The 18,329-nt window shown below is 31.9% G+C and overlaps 1 protein-coding gene across 1 annotated transcript; it reads right to left on the bottom strand.

Annotated features, from left to right (window-relative positions):
* Nucleotides 1–11,028: 11,028 nt before the first annotated feature.
* Nucleotides 11,029–16,482, bottom strand: LOC130967997 (uncharacterized). The gene is made up of 21 exons (XM_057893072.1): nucleotides 16,219–16,482; nucleotides 15,975–16,054; nucleotides 15,639–15,725; nucleotides 15,016–15,066; nucleotides 14,809–14,926; nucleotides 14,639–14,695; nucleotides 14,342–14,406; nucleotides 14,140–14,223; nucleotides 13,716–13,766; nucleotides 13,550–13,612; nucleotides 13,413–13,459; nucleotides 13,223–13,292; nucleotides 13,077–13,139; nucleotides 12,855–12,944; nucleotides 12,717–12,755; nucleotides 12,398–12,625; nucleotides 12,226–12,311; nucleotides 12,017–12,065; nucleotides 11,852–11,932; nucleotides 11,669–11,762; nucleotides 11,029–11,519 (listed from the first exon to the last, which is right to left on the bottom strand). Exons 1-21 carry the CDS (start codon nucleotides 16,334–16,336, stop codon nucleotides 11,341–11,343), a joined length of 1,800 nt encoding a protein of 599 aa, XP_057749055.1. The 5' UTR covers nucleotides 16,337–16,482; the 3' UTR covers nucleotides 11,029–11,340.
* Nucleotides 16,483–18,329: the final 1,847 nt, after the last annotated feature.

Here is an 18,329-nt window from a genome sequence, read left to right as displayed (position 1 = left end):
TTGCTTTTGATGGTAATCATTGGCTAAAAGGAGGGTTGAATCTTAACTATCCTTTTTGTAGAATATTACTTTTGCTATTGTAAAGAAACTTCAAGAGATATTTCTACTTTTGCCTCATAAAAAGTTGAGAGACATTTTCATTCTGTCTCGTAATAGATTAAGAGACATTTTTCATTTTATCTTCTGAGTGCCAAAAGCAGAAAAGAAGCAGAAAAGAGAGAATTACACCAAGATGTATCCTAGTTCAACTACTAAATGCAATGCAACTTACATCCAGTCTCCATCACAACAGTGACAGAATTTCACTATCTTTCAACAAAATTATATTCACCAATTCTCCCTAGGATCTACCCAATCCTATCTGGAACAAATTCAAATTCTAACCTAACCTGAACTTAATTAGGACTCACCCTAGCTTTGAACAGCAAAGTGCTCACCCAACTTGCAAGACAACAAGTCCAAATTCTAACCTAACCTGAACTTGACTAGGACTCAAACCTAACTTTTAACTGCAAAGTGCTAACCCAACTTATAAGGGAATCTCCTCAAGATCATGACAACAAAATAGAAATACATACAAAAAATTTCTGAAATAACTATGATTTTTTTTTAACTCTCTACCTTTTTTCACTCATTAGATTTTTCTTACAAATTCTCATATTTTGCCTTTTACCAATGAAACACAGACAGACTAAAATGAGAAAAAAAATATTCAATGAAAGCTATGAAGGAAAAGAATAAACAGCTCAAAGAGCTATGGAAACCCAAACGTGTGCTCTCACTCCTTATCTTCAACCCTTGGTCGTTCACCCTTAATATAAAAGAGTGAAGCTTTCAAGGTTGAATCACGTTTAACCCTAGCACTGTCTTCTTCTCCAACATCAGATTAGCGGCGGCTTCACCAGAGAACAGAGAGAGAGATTGCTCGAATTTGTTGCATGCATCTCTCTCATCCTTTTTCATCCATCTTCTTCAATCTGGACCCTTGAACTTAGCTTTGGCCCAAAAATTTGATTCTGAGCGTTGATGTGGTTCTGACCCAAGCTGGCTTCAAGCTTTTCATTTTTGCTTCTTCCCCTCTAGAGACTCAAAAGCTATCTTCTTTTTGGTAGAACAAAAACGGAAATAAACTTTTTATCAAGGTAAATCTGCTTTCTGACCGAAGTCGATCCTTTCCTTTTCTTGGCAACAAAATCTTGAAGCCTTTTTTCAAATCTTTTCTTCTGTAAAAAATATCTTTCTGAATCTTTCTTCATAGCTTTTTCTTTGAGGCTTCATTTTTCTTTTATCTTTTTTTTTATGATAGACGTGACTGAAAAAGAGAGGAGAGAGAAGAGAGAAAAAAGAAACTTTTGATGGAAGCATTAAATGAAATTAAACCAAAATGAATTCTCACTTCTATTACCCAAAACATAAAGTAACGTGTGAAGCTTTCAATGTAAATTGAACTCAATTGAATCTGAAATTGCAGTTACCAAGGAGTGTCGTAACCGAAGCCTGTTTTTAATGAAATTAAACTCAATTGAATTTTTACTTTTCAATCCCAAGTCATGGAGTAACCGAAGCATGCCTTGAAATCCTTGGATCATTTTCTTCTTTTCTTTTGTTTTGAATTATCATTCTTGACTCTTGGGTTGTTTCCTTTAATTGGGGTTGGTTCCATTTGTTTAGCCCATTTTGATTTCTCTTTATTTCTTAGGCCACTAATGTTGGACCAATTTGATATGTGGCTTGTTTAATTTGAGCCTAGGATTTCTTTTCTTTAATTTCAAGGTTTTAGCCATTATTAATTTGCACAAGGCTAAATTAATTCAATTATCAGCTTGGACTTGTTTGGCTTTTGGCCCATTATGAAAACTGAGTTGTTTTCCTGCACACTCACCAAATTTATCAAACAAAATAATTAATTAATAATATTTGATCATCATATTAATTTTTTAAACTCAACAATTTTTTTTTTTTATGACGAACATTATTAAACTGAATTGAAAGAGTTAGAATAAATAACTTCTCTTTGAAGATTTGCCGAAATCTTCCCCTTTCTTTTTGTTCAATAAGCTCCCCATTAATATGTGCCTGGTTCAACAAGATATTCAAGAAAGCAAAAAAAAAATTGTATACAAGCTTCAATGGGTTCCAAGAAATAAAAAATTCAAGGATTGGAACCTTTAAGGCCGAGCCAGTTTTTCACAACAAAAATGTTTATCAAATACCCTAATAAAATTCTATAATCCAAACATCACATTTATCAAAATAATCAAGACTCAAGTTGACATATATCTACAAAAATCAGAATACTCAAAATAAAGCAAAATCAGATCATAACACAGAGCAAAACAAGGCAAAAACAATTTTAATCAAGGAAACTAAACAGTTTCAATTCATCCTTTTTTTTCGTTTTTTTGTTTTTCTCCCCCTTTTGTCATCAAGGAGGGACACATCATATATCAAAATTTGCAAGACTCTTATCAATTCACAAAAATCATTGGCCAACCTTAAAACATGCATCAATCAGAGCTAAACCAAATATTAATTAAAAGCTATTTATTCAAGAGTTCAGATGCTAAGCTATAAAAAAACAAATTCAAATGAAAATAGCATATCAAACTGCATATTTGTAAAAATAAATTCAAATAAAAAACAGTAGCTTCAAACATTATCATCATAGATAAAAGCAAACAGCAGCCTTTCAATTCATTTTCTTTTTTCTCCTATTTTCATTAAGGAGGGATACCTGTATGGAGAGACAGTTCAACACATATGCAAAAAGTGTAGATCATGTAAAGAAGTAAAAGCTAAGTTACAATCACCTAACAGAATTCAACAACTAAAATCTAAAAATAGAACAAAAATTAATGATAAACCAATATTTCAGAAACAGTTTTTCAGCAGCAAGCAGCCTAAAATAAACTCAGATAACAAAACAAAGCAATATTCACAATAGAGCAATATGCATAATCATAGCTACATGAAATAATAGTTTAAAACAAAAAAAAATTACAGCCAGTCTCACGTATCATAAGTTCAACTATTTCAAATTATTTTCACACATTACTTACTCCCCCTGTTGTTATCAAGGATAGTAAACCTGCACAGAAAATAGTTCAATATGCAAACCACAAGTACAAAATAGATAATAGTGTTAGTGTCAACAGAAGTTGTAAAATGTATCATCAAAAAGCAAATTGTAAGAAAACAGTTGCATCAAATAGGACTAGACGTCAGATCCCTCATCCTTGGTTGTAAGAGGATCTTCCTCTTCTTTCAAAATCGTGTCCTTTGTGCCCTTTTTCTTAGATTTCTTTACAGCACCACTACCCTTAAGATATAAAATTATGTCTTGGATTTCATTACTCATATCGACACCAAAATACTAAAAAATATAAGTTAAAAATATTTTATATGTAAAGAAAAATGAAAATAGTGGAGAAGATGAGAAATTATCAAAATAACTGCTTTAAATGTTTAAAAATCCTTTGAAAACACAAACCAATTTAATAAACGAGATTCAAAGAATTTTGAATTTTAAAAAACAATACAGGCAGTTTTAAAATGACAAGTCAAATAAAAATTGAAAAAGAATTCGAAACTTATTTGACTTGAAAAATGATGAATGCAAATACTTCTTTTTTTGTTGTATGTGATCAAAACAAACAATGAGACCCACTTCATAAAATAAAACAACTTTTTCTTATGCTTAGTGGTGATTTTAAAGAAGCACATTTGACCACCAAGGATTTAGTTCAGATCTAAATTCATTTAAAATTATCAACACATAGTCTGAACTTCATGGAACTTAGAGGGAGTCATCATCTGCCCGGTTTTGTCTCCCTGTAATCTGCGAGACAAAAATAACCAGAAAAATCTTTAAGAATATTTATTTCAAAAGACTCATCAATCAACAGTCCCTAGAGTAGTTCTCAATTTACAAAATCTATCTTCACATAGAGGTTTTGTAAAAATATCAACCAATTGATCCTCATATTTCACAAATTGTATGTCAATTGTTCTCTTTTGTACATGTTCTTTTATCGAATGAAATCTTATTTCAATGTGCTTAGTTCTTGAGTATAAAATAGGATTTTTTTAAAAAAAAATTATTGCACTCAAGTTGTCATAAAACATAGAGATACTATTGACTTGTAATTTGTAATGTGCAAGTTGTGTTTTAAACCAAGTCAATTGAGAACAAGAGGAAGTCGAGATATATTCGGCCTCAGCCGTTGACAGAGCAACAGTAACTTGCTTCTTGCTTGACCACACATTCAAGGATTGTCCAAGAAAGTAACAAATTCTTGAAGTACTGCTTCTATTCACACGATCTCAGCAAAATCTGCATCACAATACCCAGCATTCGGATAAGGCATTAGAGTTCAAACTTTATTTTTCTCAAATTGGACCAGCTCTTCCTCCATCGCTTTTATCCAAGAGAGATCTTCAAGTATTTTCTTCATGTAGATAGTTCTTTAAGAACTTTCATTCTTGATTTTAGTGAGGTGATCTCAGGTTGAGTATGAACATGATCAGTTCCATTGAGATTTTCATAAATTTCTATGTCAGGAGGAGACAAAATAGAATCATCTCCTAGATTCTGGTCTGTAGAATTGTGAACAACATCTTTTATTGTAAGTTCAGATTTGTCTTTTTCTTGAATTCTATCTGAATTTTGTACAATTTCAGTTTCTGCATCAATTTTCTCAACAACACTTGAAATAGAGTTAGAATCATAAGAAAATGATATGTATGGACTCCTCAATTATTCTATGTTTCTTGATATAAATTCTATAAGCTTTACTAGAGGTTGAATATCCAACAAAGATACCTGCATAAGATTTTGGATCAAATTTTCTAAGATTATCTTTAGAGTTTAACACAAAATATTTACATCCAAAAGTATGAAAGTACTTAAGATTGGGTGGTACTCCTTTTCAAAGCTCACATGGTGTTTTCTTTAAAACTTTTCTAATCTCATTTTGTTCAAAATATAGCTTCAGTTCAAAAGAATTTTGGAATTTCATTTTCACCAAAACATATATATCCCTAGTCATTTCTTGAAGGCCTCTATTTCTCCTTTCAACAACTCTATTTTATTGAGGTATTTTAGGACATGAAAAATTATATGAAATACCAAATTCATCAAAGTATTGATTTCCAAACTCATTTTCATGATCACTTCTTAAAAAAATAATTTTAAAAAAAATTATTTTGGATCTTTTTGCATAGAGTTGAAAAAGCAAGAAAGACATCATTCTTATGAGTTAAGAAAATAATCCATCCAAACTTAATATAGTCATGAAACATCACTAAGCTATAGTGCTTACCACCAAGACTTTGAGTCCTTATAGGACCAAAAAGATCAATATATAGCATTTTCACTGTTCTTTTGGTTGAGATGTCATCTTTGGGTTTAAAAAATTTTTTAGCTTGTTTACCCAATTGACAATCATCATAAATGATGTCTTTGTCAAATTTTATTTTAAGAAGACCTCTAACCACATTCTTTTTCACAAGCTTAGAAATTTAAAGTATGTTTGCATGTTCCAGTTTCTTGTGCCATAACCATTTTTCAGATTTCATAGAAGTAAAACAAGCTACATTTTGTTCTTTTAGTTCCTCTAAGGTTAGTCCGTACACATTATTGCATCTTTTAGCTTCAAACACTATTTTCAAATTTTTTTTACCACCAAACATTCCAATTTCTTGAAAATAAACAAATAATATAAATCACACAATTGGCTAATGTCTAGAAGATTGTGTTTCAACCCATCAACTCAAAATACAACATCAATGAAAGTTGAGAAATTCTTACCAACCTTACCTACGGCCACAATTTTTTATTGTAACCGAAAGTCACAAAGCTTCCATCGTATATATATCAAGCCTGATGAAGAAAGTGGACTTTTCGGTCATGTGCCTAGAGCATCCCCTATTCAAGTATCACATGTCTTTCTTCTTCTTGGATGCTAAGTAAAACTGCACAAATTTTTTAGGTATCCAAAATAATTTGGATTCTTTGAAGTTAATCCTTCTTGATTGCCCAAATGCATTAAAATTACAAACAACCTTGTATATTTTGTTTTCTACTCTTCTTTTATCAATAAAGCATTAAGAAGAAGAATGACCATATTTGTTGCAATTAAAAGAGAGATTTGTGTGAGCATGTTGCTGAGAACAATTTAAGATATGATGCTGATGGTGATCAAATGATTTGAATTTTCTGGTATTTGAAAAATGGTGTATTTTTTGAAAAATTCATCTCTAACATTAGTACCTCCTCTTGCAAAAAAATTTTAATCTAGAATTTCTTGCCACATATGAATTTCTAGAACTTGAGGCTCTTTTGTGAAAGAAGAGTTTTCTAAAAACGGCCTCATTGTTAGAGATGTAACCCAGACCAGAGTTATTTGAAGCAGGTTCAAATTTTGAATAAGATGCATTTTTTTAAAATATGATTTTTTTAAAGTCAACATCAATGTGAGATGAATATCCAAGACCAGATTTATCAAATGATGATTTTATTTTGAAGATGATTCTGTGAATTTTGCAAGTGATTTTTTTCAAAATTTGCATAATTTTTTGTTACGAATCCTAAATCTGATTTCTCAAACAAAGGTCTTTAATTAGCAAGTAATTTGTCCAAATTGCTTGAACTATGTGCACATTTTGCTAAATCATTATTCAAACTTTTGATCATATCATTTAATCTTTTATTTTCAGCAACAAGTTCTTGAGAGGGATCAATAATGTGCTTTCCTTTGAACTTTTTCATTTCAGATTTTAAGAATCTATTTTTCTCAAAGAGATCAAAAGCACATTTGGTCTCCTTCACCTTTTTCTTTCAAAAACTCATTTTCAGTTTTTAAAACTTCATTTTTAGATTTGTATTTATTATATTTATTCAGCAATATTTCATAATAGTGAGTGAGATCATCAATAGTCACATGCAAATCATCAAGAGATAAGTCATAGTAATTTACCTCTTTTTGTTGATCTTCATCAACCATGAAACATATTTGTGCTCTATCTTTGGAGTCTTCTTCCTCATCTGAGTCAGTCTTGAGATCCTCCCAAGAAGACATAAGTCCCTTCCTTTTTAATTTCTTTGAGTTGTCACTTCTGCTTCTTCTTTTGAATCCCATCATCCTTTTAAGTTTCCTAGCAAAACATACAAACTCGTCATCTTATAAACAGTCACTGGATTCATCATCCAATGATTCAGTGCAAGATTTAAGAGCCACTTTTTTTCTTTTTTTATATCATTTTTTTGTGAGTGATTTTTTTCCTCTCAACTCATTATAGATCATTTGTCTTAGGTTACTGCTTTCATAGATAAGATAACAGTGGCCTTAGTTTTTCACTCCCTTGTCAAGTTTCTCAAGACTTTTCTCATTAACATCTGTTCGGAATGAGTAATCCACATAGCATCCAAACTATTAATGATGATAGAGAATCTCTTGAACATGTCATCACTTGATTCTCCTTCCTTCATAGAGAACATCTCATACTCTTTACTCAGCATGTTAATTCTGATTTCTTTTACTTGTATAGTGCCCTCATGTGTGACTTGAAGATTATCCAAGGTTTTCTTTACTGTTTTGTATCTTGAAACCTTCCGGTATTCCTTAAAGCTGATTGCATAGTTCAGCATGTTGACAGCATTAGCATTTAGTTTTCCCTTCTTTTTGTCATTTTCATTCCATTCTGCTTTGGCTTTGGGAGAGACAACACCACTAGTGCCAGCCTTTGTAGGGACTTGAGGACCATTTATGATTATCTTCCATAGGTTGTAATCAACTGACTGAATAAGGATCTTCATTCTTTCTTTCTCATAGTTGTAGTTCCTTTTTTTTGTTGAAGAATGTAGGTCTGTTGTTGGACTGTCCTTCTGTCAGAATATAAGCCACTGTGTTGGAACCCATGTAGTTCACCATCAAGATCTTTCCTCTAAGCTGTGAAACTTGATCTCTTTGAGAACAAGCTATGATACCAATTGATGGTAATCTGTGACTAAGAGAAGGGGGATTGAATCTTAGCTACCCTTTTTGCAGAATATTACTTTTGCCCTTGTAAAAAAATTTCAGAAGATATTTTTACTTTTGTCTCATAAAAAGTTAAGAGACATTTTTATTTTGTCTCGTAATAGATTGAGAGACATTTTTTATTTTGTCTCCTGAGTGCCAGAAGCAGAAACAAAGCAGAGAAGAGAGAATCACACCAAGATGTATCCTGATTCAGGTGCTAAGTGCAATGCAGTCTACATCCAGTCTCCATCACAACAGTGACAGAATTTCACTATCTTCAACAAAATTATATTCACCAATTCTCTCTAGGATCTACCCAATCCTATCTGGGACAAGTCCAGATTCTAACCCAATCTGAACTTGACTAGGACTCACCTTAGCTTTTAACAGCAAAGTGCTCACCCAACTTGTAAGAAAACAAGTCCAGATTCTAACCCAACCTGAACTTGACTAGGACTCAAACCTAGCTTTTAACCGCAAAGTGCTAACCCAACTTGCAAGAGAATCCCCTCAGGTTCATAACAATAAAATAGAAATACATACAAAAAATTTCTAAAATAACTATGACTTTTTCTTTAACTCTCTACTTTTTTCTACTCATTGGCTTTTTCTTACAAAACCTCACATTTTTTCTTTTACCAATGAAACACAGACAGACTAAACTGAAAAAAAAGAAATATTCAATGAAAGCCATGAAGGAGAAGAATAAACAGCTCAAAGAGCTATGGGAACCCAAATGTGTGCTCTCACTCCTTACCTTCAACCCTTGGCCGTTCACCCTTAATATAGAAGAGTGAAACTTCCAAGGTTGAATCATGTTCAACCCTACCACCGTCTTCTTCTCCAACATCAGAGTAGCGGCGGCTTCACCAGAGGAGAGAGAGAGAGAGATCACCCGAATCTGTTGCATGCATCTCTCTCATCATTTTTCATCCATCTTCTTCAATCTGGACCCTAGAACTTGACTTTGGCCCCAAGATTTGATTATGAGCGTTGATGTAGTTCTGATCCAGACTGGTTTCAAGCTTTCCATTTTTGCTTCTTTCCCTCTAGAGAGGCTATCTTCTTCTTGGTAGAACAAAAAGCAAAAATAAACTTTTTATCAAGGTAGACCTACTTCCTGACCGAAGTCGATCCTTTTCTTTTCTTGGCAACAAAATCTTGAAGCCTTTTTTCAAATCTTTCCTTCTGTAAAAAATATCTTTCTGAGCCTTTCTTCATAGCCATTTTTCTGAGGCTTCATTTTTTTTTCTATCTTCTTTTCTGATGATAGACGTGACCGAAGGAGAGAGAAGAGATAAGAGAGAAAAAAGAAACTTTTGATGGAAGCATTAAATGAAATTAAACTAAACTGAATTCTCACTTCCATTACCCAATACATAAAGTAACGTGTGAAGCTTTCAATGTAAATTAAACTCAATTGAATTTGGAGTTACACTTACGAAGAGGTGTAGTAACCGAAGCATGCTTTTAATGAAATTAAACTCAATTGAATTTTTACTTCCAGTTCCAAATCATGAGTAACCGAAGCATGCTTTAAAATCCTTGGGTCATTTTCTTCTTTTCTTTTGTTTTGAATTATCATTCTTGACTCTTGGGTTGTTTTCTTTAATTGGGCTTGGTTCCATTTGTTTAGCCCATTTTGATTTCTCTTTGTTTCTGCAGCCACTAATGTTGGACCAATTTGATATGTGACTTGTTTAATTTGGGCCTAGGATTTCTTTTCTTTTAATTTCAAGGTTTCAACCATTATTAATTTGTACCAGGCTAAATTAATTCAATGATCAGTTTGGGCTTGTTTGGCTTTTGGCCCATTATAAAAACTGAGTTGTTCTTCTGCACACTCACCAAATTCATCAAACAAATCAATTAATTAATAATGCTTCCCCGTAGGCGCTAGTGTACTTTCTTTGGTTTTTCTTTTGTTTTTTTTACCTTTCTTGGGCCTATGGCCCCTCATATCATAAAAAAAATGTTTGATCATATTAGTTTTTCAAACTTAACAGCTTTGATCCTTAGAAATAAATAATAATTTTTTAAAAAATGGCTGAAAATTTTCTATCCCTTTGTGAGAACTCCGTTGGGTCAGGCAGAACTAGTTAGGATTTTACTTCCAAGTAATAAAACCCAAATGTTAGTTGTTTCATCCAAAAAAGAGAAAAAAAAAAATGCTTCATGTTATAATGTGGGACTAAATTTTATAATTCAAGTGAGCTAACAAATTTGAGTTGGACGAGTGTTCAGTTCACTCGTCTGTTTAATCATGTGTCGGGATATTTGAATCATGTTTTGTATACGCAGTAACCTATTGGTCAATAACAATCCTTAAATGTAGTTTAGATTTAAAGCGGATTAATTTTTGGTTTGTCAGATTAGGATAAGGTGAGAAAAAATATATAATAATTCAAGTGAGCTTTACATCTTTAGTTAATAAACTAAAATGTTTCTTCTTTTTAAGGTGCTCAAGGCATGAGTGTAACTTAGACAGTTAGACTCGAGCAATGGCAAACGAAAAATATCAAACCCCCTTGAATTGTTGGTTGACTGATGTTGTGGTATGTTTAGTTGTTTACCTCATCTTTGTTGGGGGTAAGTAGGAGGACCCTTCTCAACTTAGGGATTCATTGTCAATTTGGAAAAACATCACATGCATTGGTTCCACTTTCCCCTTACAAGTTAAAATAAAAAGTTGATGTGGATATCACCTCAGCTTTCACTTAGGGAACCAAAAAGAGAGGGGACCAAACTTTATGACAAGTTCTGTTGATGCACCAATTTTTTTACTTTGATGGTTAAGAATCTAAGACATTAAATATAATATGGTTTGGTTAAATCATTTCTTAATCTTTGTAAATTTGTGATACATATATGCTGGTTTTGAAATAATTAGTACATGACAACCTAAAGGAAAAAGAAGCTTAACATTACAGTCATTCAGTCAATAATATAGAAATAAAACATTAAAGTCCACAAGAAATTTCTTTGCACTCTATAGACATCATGAAAATCTATGCAAAAACCAAAGCTTTGCCATTGCACTAAAACATAAGATAAAAAGGAAGCTAAAAGAGAGTTCCTCACCCTGCTGACACAATTATAATAAAAACATAAAACAAGCTTGCCCCCATTAAAAAGAAAGGGATCCCAAGCTCTTTCTTTCTTTCTCTCTCTCTTTGTATCCTCTGAAACACTATATACCCTACCACCAAGGTTCAATTGACTGTACAAGACTTGGTTCTCAGAGACAACAGCAATAACTGAAAAGCCCTCCACAGTAATTTCACCAATTCACAAGAAACAAAAGACCAGCATAGCCAACTTAGAAATTCAAACCCTTGACACTTTCCAAAACATATTCTGGGGGCCTATAACTTGGCTTTAGTGAACTTTTTTTTTGGTATGTTTTGATTGGTGGGACTTTTAGAAGACCATTGCTGTCAACGTTTGAACAGCGCTGTAAGACCACATCCAGTTGGCCGCATGCTGCTGCAATAAACCCTGTGCACGACAAGATCATGTAAACAGAAATTTTTACTATCCATTTTTTCTGTCTATGCATCGCGCAAGTCTCAATCTAGTCTTAGTACCAGAATGCAATAGATGATAAACTTGAAATTTAACTTGGATGACAAGAATCAAAGAATTACCTAAGAATAAAGGAGAAGGTTTTCCTGGTCTTGATTTAAATTCAGGATGGAATTGAACACCAACAAAGTATGGATGATTAGGTAGTTCAGCAATCTGCAGCATGAATAAACAACAAGAATTTAGATTTAAAGCATATGATTATAGACTTATACTAAGCGTAAGTTCCATCAGAATGTATTAACCTCCATGCGCTGGCCGGTTTCGTCCTTCCCAGTAAACGAAAGACCAGCATTTTCGAGGCGAGATACAAAATCAGGATTCACCTGCATATATATGGTGACGATCATTTTCTGTCCGATACACAAATTTTACAGAGTAATAATTTCTCATGCATGGCAATGCAATACCTCATATCTATGCCGATGTCTCTCATCAATGAAGCTTCTGCAGCCATATCTAAGAGGGAGGGTCTAAAGGTTAAAATCCTAATAACAGTATATATGTATATGTATATGTTTATCTACTTATTGAATGCAAAATTAAAAATGATCATATTGTCCTGCATGATCACAAAAATGGTCTTCAACAAATAATTCTGTGGAGTATTAATACTTACAGTTTTGCAGATTTGCATTCTTTGGTTTGGAAATATGTCCTCCTCGATCCGAGACGCATGGTACCCCCCATATGTGTTTTCGATCCCTAAAAAAATCGGTTTAAGAAAATCACACATAGGAATAACAGACACTTTTCTTAGCACTGAACATAGTTGACACAAGAATAGACACCTCAGGCATGAATATAACATATGGACTCTTGGTATTCGGATCGAATTCAGTGCTTGTAGCATCTTTTACACCCAGAACAGATCGTGCAAACTCTACGACAGCAATCTGCATTCCAAGACAGATGCCAAGGAATGGAATTCTGTTTTCGCGGGCATATTTAACTGCGAGAATTTTTCCTTGCACTCCTCTATCCCCGAATCCTCCGGGAACAAGAATACCTTCAGCACCCTGAATATAAAGACACTAGTTAGATAATGAACACTGAAATTTCTTGGAATTAAAGAGAAGGTAATTGATATTAAAAGACTGCAATTCAAACCTTCAACAACTTCCATGCAGCCTTATAAGCATCTGGATTCTGCAAAATTAAAAAAAGGAACAATGAGAAGAAGCTGCGATGATTAAAAAAATAAATAACATGCTCATGCAATGTAAATGAATCAAAAATTGATGTTACCTCCTTTGCAGTTGCATCTTCAAGGTTGCTTGCAGGAATCCAGTCGACAAAAAGTTTCTTTCGGCAATCAACAGAAGCATGCACTAAGGCCTGAAAAGTCGATATTGTAAGTAACAATGTTATTTCTAAGAAAATCTAAATAAGCTTTGCAAGTTCATAGCAGAATGAATCTTGAGAAAATCATAATAATGATGCAGCAAGAGTTTATATAGCTAACTCGACCTTAAGAACAGAGAGGTAGGCATCCGAAAGCTCTGTATATTTTCCCACCAAGGCTATACGAACCTGAAATTTGCAAGACATAACATTAAAACTATTGCCAATAATCACAAACAACGAACAAGGTTGGATTTCGAGCAGAAACTCACTGGTTCATGCAGCAAATCGCAAGCCTCAGCTCTGTTAGTCCATTCATCTAATCTAGGCTCCTTAATTACACTGTATATACAAAACCACAAATTAAGCCGTCAAGAAAGATCAAAAGGACAAAAAAAATCAATTTCCATTAATTCAAGGACAAGAAATAGAAAAATTCTTGAGGGAGTTTGTGAAACTAACCAATTAAGGTTCAGCACTTTAAATATTGCTTCATGAGCCTTCTGATCCTATAGACCAGAATAAGAAAATTTTGTGAAATTGGTACCTAAAACTAAGATATGATTTGTGAAGTTCAGCAGTTTTAGGAAGAAACTTACTCTTAGAAGCAAAGGAATGTGCCAGATATTGGGAACATCATACAGAGTAATTATGTTTTCTCCCTGGAAACATACATAGATACATACATAATTTCAATTTAGAAAACTGATAATCATTTCAAAACTTAAGATCATCTAAATATCTTTAATCCTTAAAACCACATACCGGAATCAGGCAAAACTGAGAGAGTTTTCCTTTAGCAGCTTCATCCAGAACCTGAGAAGCAATTGTGTTAGACCCCTAAAATGAAAATATACATCAAAATCCTTGTGTGTTTTGTGCACATTTGTTCACCAATAAGAGGTATAAACCCGACTCTCGGGCTTTAAAAAAAAAAATTTGGCTTCCATCATTACGGATATAAAAAGCGACAGGTTAGTCATTTCATACAAAATTTGTGCATGTATTGAGATGAGTAAGGACGAACTTGTCCACTAAAGAACTAGTGAGAGACAAATTCGTCGCCTTTCAAAATCCTGAATGACTAATTTGTCACCAGTATGTTTTTTTTGTCATGGATAAGATTGATTTATATATATTTTGTGTGTGCATGCATGCACGCATGTGAGAGAGGGAAGGAGAAAGGAACCATTGTGCTGCGGCATGCTAAGATATGTGGAGCCAGTCCTTGACCTCTTAGTCCTCTAACACTATGCTGGGTTGGTTTTGTTTTCTGAAACCAAAATCAAAATCAAAATTTGCCACGCTCAGATGAAACCAACCAAATCTTCTACATGAATCATACATAGTCCTTGAAGAATTGTTCAAAAGACGTGTGTTATTATTCTTACCTGTTCACCAACACAGTTCAAAACAGGAACAAGGCTGACATGAACTAAACAGAAGTTGCCAGCACCTGCATACATACATACACACACATTAAGTACTCGATATGGATAGGGATACAGATACAAATACGATGCACATACTTCAATTTGTACATCAAGTATTATCAGAGAAACAATCTTTGCCATAAAATTAGTAGTATATAAGTGCTCCATACGGATACAGATACACATACTTCAATTTGTACATCAGGTATTCATCAGAGAAACAATCTTTGCCATAAAATTTTGTATCATTCTTACCTACTTTATATGAGAATTGTCCTAATGCCTGAATAAATGGCATGGACTCAATATCACCTGCATATAATAAAACCAAGGATTTAGTAATAATGTTATCTAAGACATTAAAAAATGTATTAAAAAAGAAGAAGAAAAAGAAAAGATTGTTTAGAAGAGCGTAAGTGTGTTACCTATGGTTCCACCCAATTCAATGACACAGACATCAGCTGAACCTGGTTTTCCATCTACTGGTATGTGGGCCACCCTTTCTATCCACTCTTGAATTGCATCCGTGATATGAGGGACAACCTAAAAAGATGAAATACAAAAACATCATTAGACACCACAAACATTGAAAAAAGAATTAAAAAGAAAATCACAAAATTAAGCTGTGGAACCTGAACAGTCTTTCCCAAATAGTCTCCTCTTCTCTCCTTTTCAATTACAGACTGCAAAAAATAAATAAACAAATTAAAATTAAAATTAAAATAAAATAAAATAAAACATTCAGCTCAGCTGAGCCTTTTTTTTAAAAAAAAGGAGAAACCATAGAAACAGATATTTTCTATTTCTATTTTCACGCGTAGACAGAACATCAGTCGGTCGTATAGAATATACGTCGTAGTACAAAATATACATTAAAAATGAGTTAAACATATTTGGTAGCTGATTTTTAGTGTTTGGATAGCATTTTTGTTTCAAAAATACAGAAGAATTTTGTTATCTCCAGTGACAATATCCAAACAGAGTCTTAATCTTAATGTGTGCTGCATCAGCAATCACAACCACAAATTTTCATTGTATGAGTTGAATATTGTTAACTCTTGACTGGTTTAAAAAATCCAAAACTGAAGGAGATAAACATAAACAAGGGGGGGTTCTTTTGTAAATTTGCAATTTCTTTTTTTTTTTTTTCAGAATCTAAAAGAGGAGAAAACACTGAACTGAAACAAGTAAACAACATCATATATTATTGAAAACATGTTGGAGTGTGAAGAAAGAAAGAAAAAAAGAAACTTGCCTGGTAAATCTTCCCAGTGGTTATGTTATTATCACGAGTCAACTTGATATCCATAAAGCGCTCATAGTTTCCAAGATCCAGGTCCACCTATCAAGATTCATCATTTCTCTTTTTATAATTCTACTTAAAAAAAGTAAGAAATTAACAAACACCATGTGCTTTTGATCTATTCACTCCGGAAAATTTTGCCTAAAGTTGCTACCTAACTAACTTTTCTTTTCCCTTCATTTTCTCTTCAAACAAACAAACATGCTTTTCCTTTTCATTTTTGGGAGAATCTAGCGTCAAATTGAAAATTGTAGATGGATAATTCATAATTAGCGAGAAATTGTGTACCTCGCCTCCGTCATCCAACACAAACACTTCTCCATGCTCGAATGGTGACATTGTTCCGGCATCTGTGTTCAAGTAAGGATCTGTAAATCAAAATTCAGAATGTGAGACTTGAATTTAACGTACCAGCTCGCTCCATTCCAAAATTGAAAGAAAGAGTTGAACACTTTGTAAATCTAAATCCGAAAAGAAAGTAACAATTATCGCGCGTGCATGGTTAAATAGTTGAAGGAAAAGAAAAACATGCCAATTTTGATAGCAGTTACTCGAAGTCCACAAGCTTTGAGAAGCAAGCCAATACTACTGGCAGTTACTCCCTTTCCAAGTCCACTCACAACTCCACCGGTTACCAAAACATATTTCATTTTTGTTTCTTGTTTCGATTGAATTCGTTGTGCTGTTAGGTTTCCAATAATTGAATGTGAGTGAGTGAAGAAGGTAAGAAGAGAACAGAGAGAGGGAAGAGAAAGGGAAACGGAAAACGGAAAAGATGGAAGGTGGAAGGAAAGTGGTAGCAATGGATTGCTTTATATACACACACACTTAGCATTGCTCCTTCTCAATTCTCATGATTCCATTGACAAAGACATATATTTTCTAATTTCTCTTCACACACAGAAAGAGGGAGGAGACAAAATAAGCACTGCAATTTTTTATAAATTTATTGTAAGTTTAATTTTGATGCACGGGCGAATAAACTAAGTAATTAAATATTCGTATAAAATTATCAATAAATTATAATTTAAATGGTATAATTTTTTTAATTTTTTTAAAAAATTAATAGAATATTTATATAATGTGTATAATATGCTGTTTATTTAGTTTAATAAGAATTAAAAATAAACATTTAAGATAAAATATTATTAATTTTTTAAATACAATACACTTATATTGTTCAAAATAACTATTCGAATAGTAGGAATAATAAATATCTGATATCCCTAAACCCTATTGTATATATTGTACAGATATTTCATTGGCTTCCTATATTTTCTTTTTTTTATATTTACCTAAAGAGTGTGAGTTCGAGTCTCACTTTTATTTTTATTTTTTTAAATACTTGTATAAAATGTATTAAAATTTGTTCTTAAAATTATATAAAATGTAATTATTTTTGTTCAAAATTTAATTTTCATCTAAAAAACGATTTTCATATCCCAATTTTATACTAACATTTAATTATTTAATTATATTACTGAAGTTAATTATTTTTTACTTTGTTTATCTAAATGATTAGCTAAAAAACTTTAGCTGCAGTTGAATAATTTTATAAAATATTTTATATTATTTGTGTATTAAAATTATTTTTTATTGAATAAAAAAATGTTTAAAGATGAGTTCAAAAAGATAAAAATTAAACAACAATGTCATATTAGAGACAAAAGGGTGGATAAAGAGTTAAAATAGATATAATTTTACATTAAAATAATTAAAAAGAAAATATTGGAATTTACCAAAGTAAAACAGGAAAATGTATATTTTATAGGCATAAAACATTTATATCCGAATAAATGCTATGTTTCATAATTTAATTGAGCTAAAGAAATTCATATTTCCTTAATTAAATGTCAACAATTCGATCTTTATTTTTATTTTAGATATAGGAAATTTTTAATATTTTAAAATAATTGTCCTGTTTATTGATGTGTTTATAAAGTAACAAAATTAAATTAATTGTCATAATAGATAGTACATATACGTCTCTTATTTTTATATAGTTGTTGAATACTTGAAACCAATTATTTGTGTTACATTTTTCTTTACAATATATACAAGGTTTTTTTTTTTTCCTCCATAGTTTTATTAGAAAACGCCACATATCCAAAAATGGATAGAACAAAGTTATCAATTTTTAATGTAGGTCCTTAAATTTGAATTTGACCATTGAATTTATAAACTGACTTATGCTGACTGTACTATCTATGACAAACAAATAAAGTTCATACTTTAAAATTTATTAAAGTAAAATCATAGTATTTTATACATGACTCTTTTAAATCTATTTTTATATAACATTACATACATTTTAGTATTTTATGATATTTTTAATATTAATATTATTTAAATATTCTTATCATATATTACCACAATATTCTATATTTGCAATTATCTTTGTAGTAGGATTATTAGTGTATATTTTAATTTGATAATAATTAATCTAGATTTTATAACTACAATATTTAAGATCTTACAACAGTACAACTACCTAATTTAATGATATCTGAATTCTAGGAGGAAAAAATATTACCGAAAAAAAATAATTGATAAAAAATTAATTAAATAATGTTAATTGATTAGTTACAGAACATGGTCAAACAAAATATTAAATAATTTTATATTTTTCTTTGTTAAATCAAA

The sequence above is a fragment of the Arachis stenosperma genome, chromosome 1 (assembly GCF_014773155.1).
Source record: "Arachis stenosperma cultivar V10309 chromosome 1, arast.V10309.gnm1.PFL2, whole genome shotgun sequence".
NCBI lineage: Eukaryota > Viridiplantae > Streptophyta > Magnoliopsida > Fabales > Fabaceae > Arachis > Arachis stenosperma.
The sequence above is the reverse complement of the archived record's forward strand: the minus strand, read 5'-3'. Positions and strand labels throughout refer to the sequence as shown.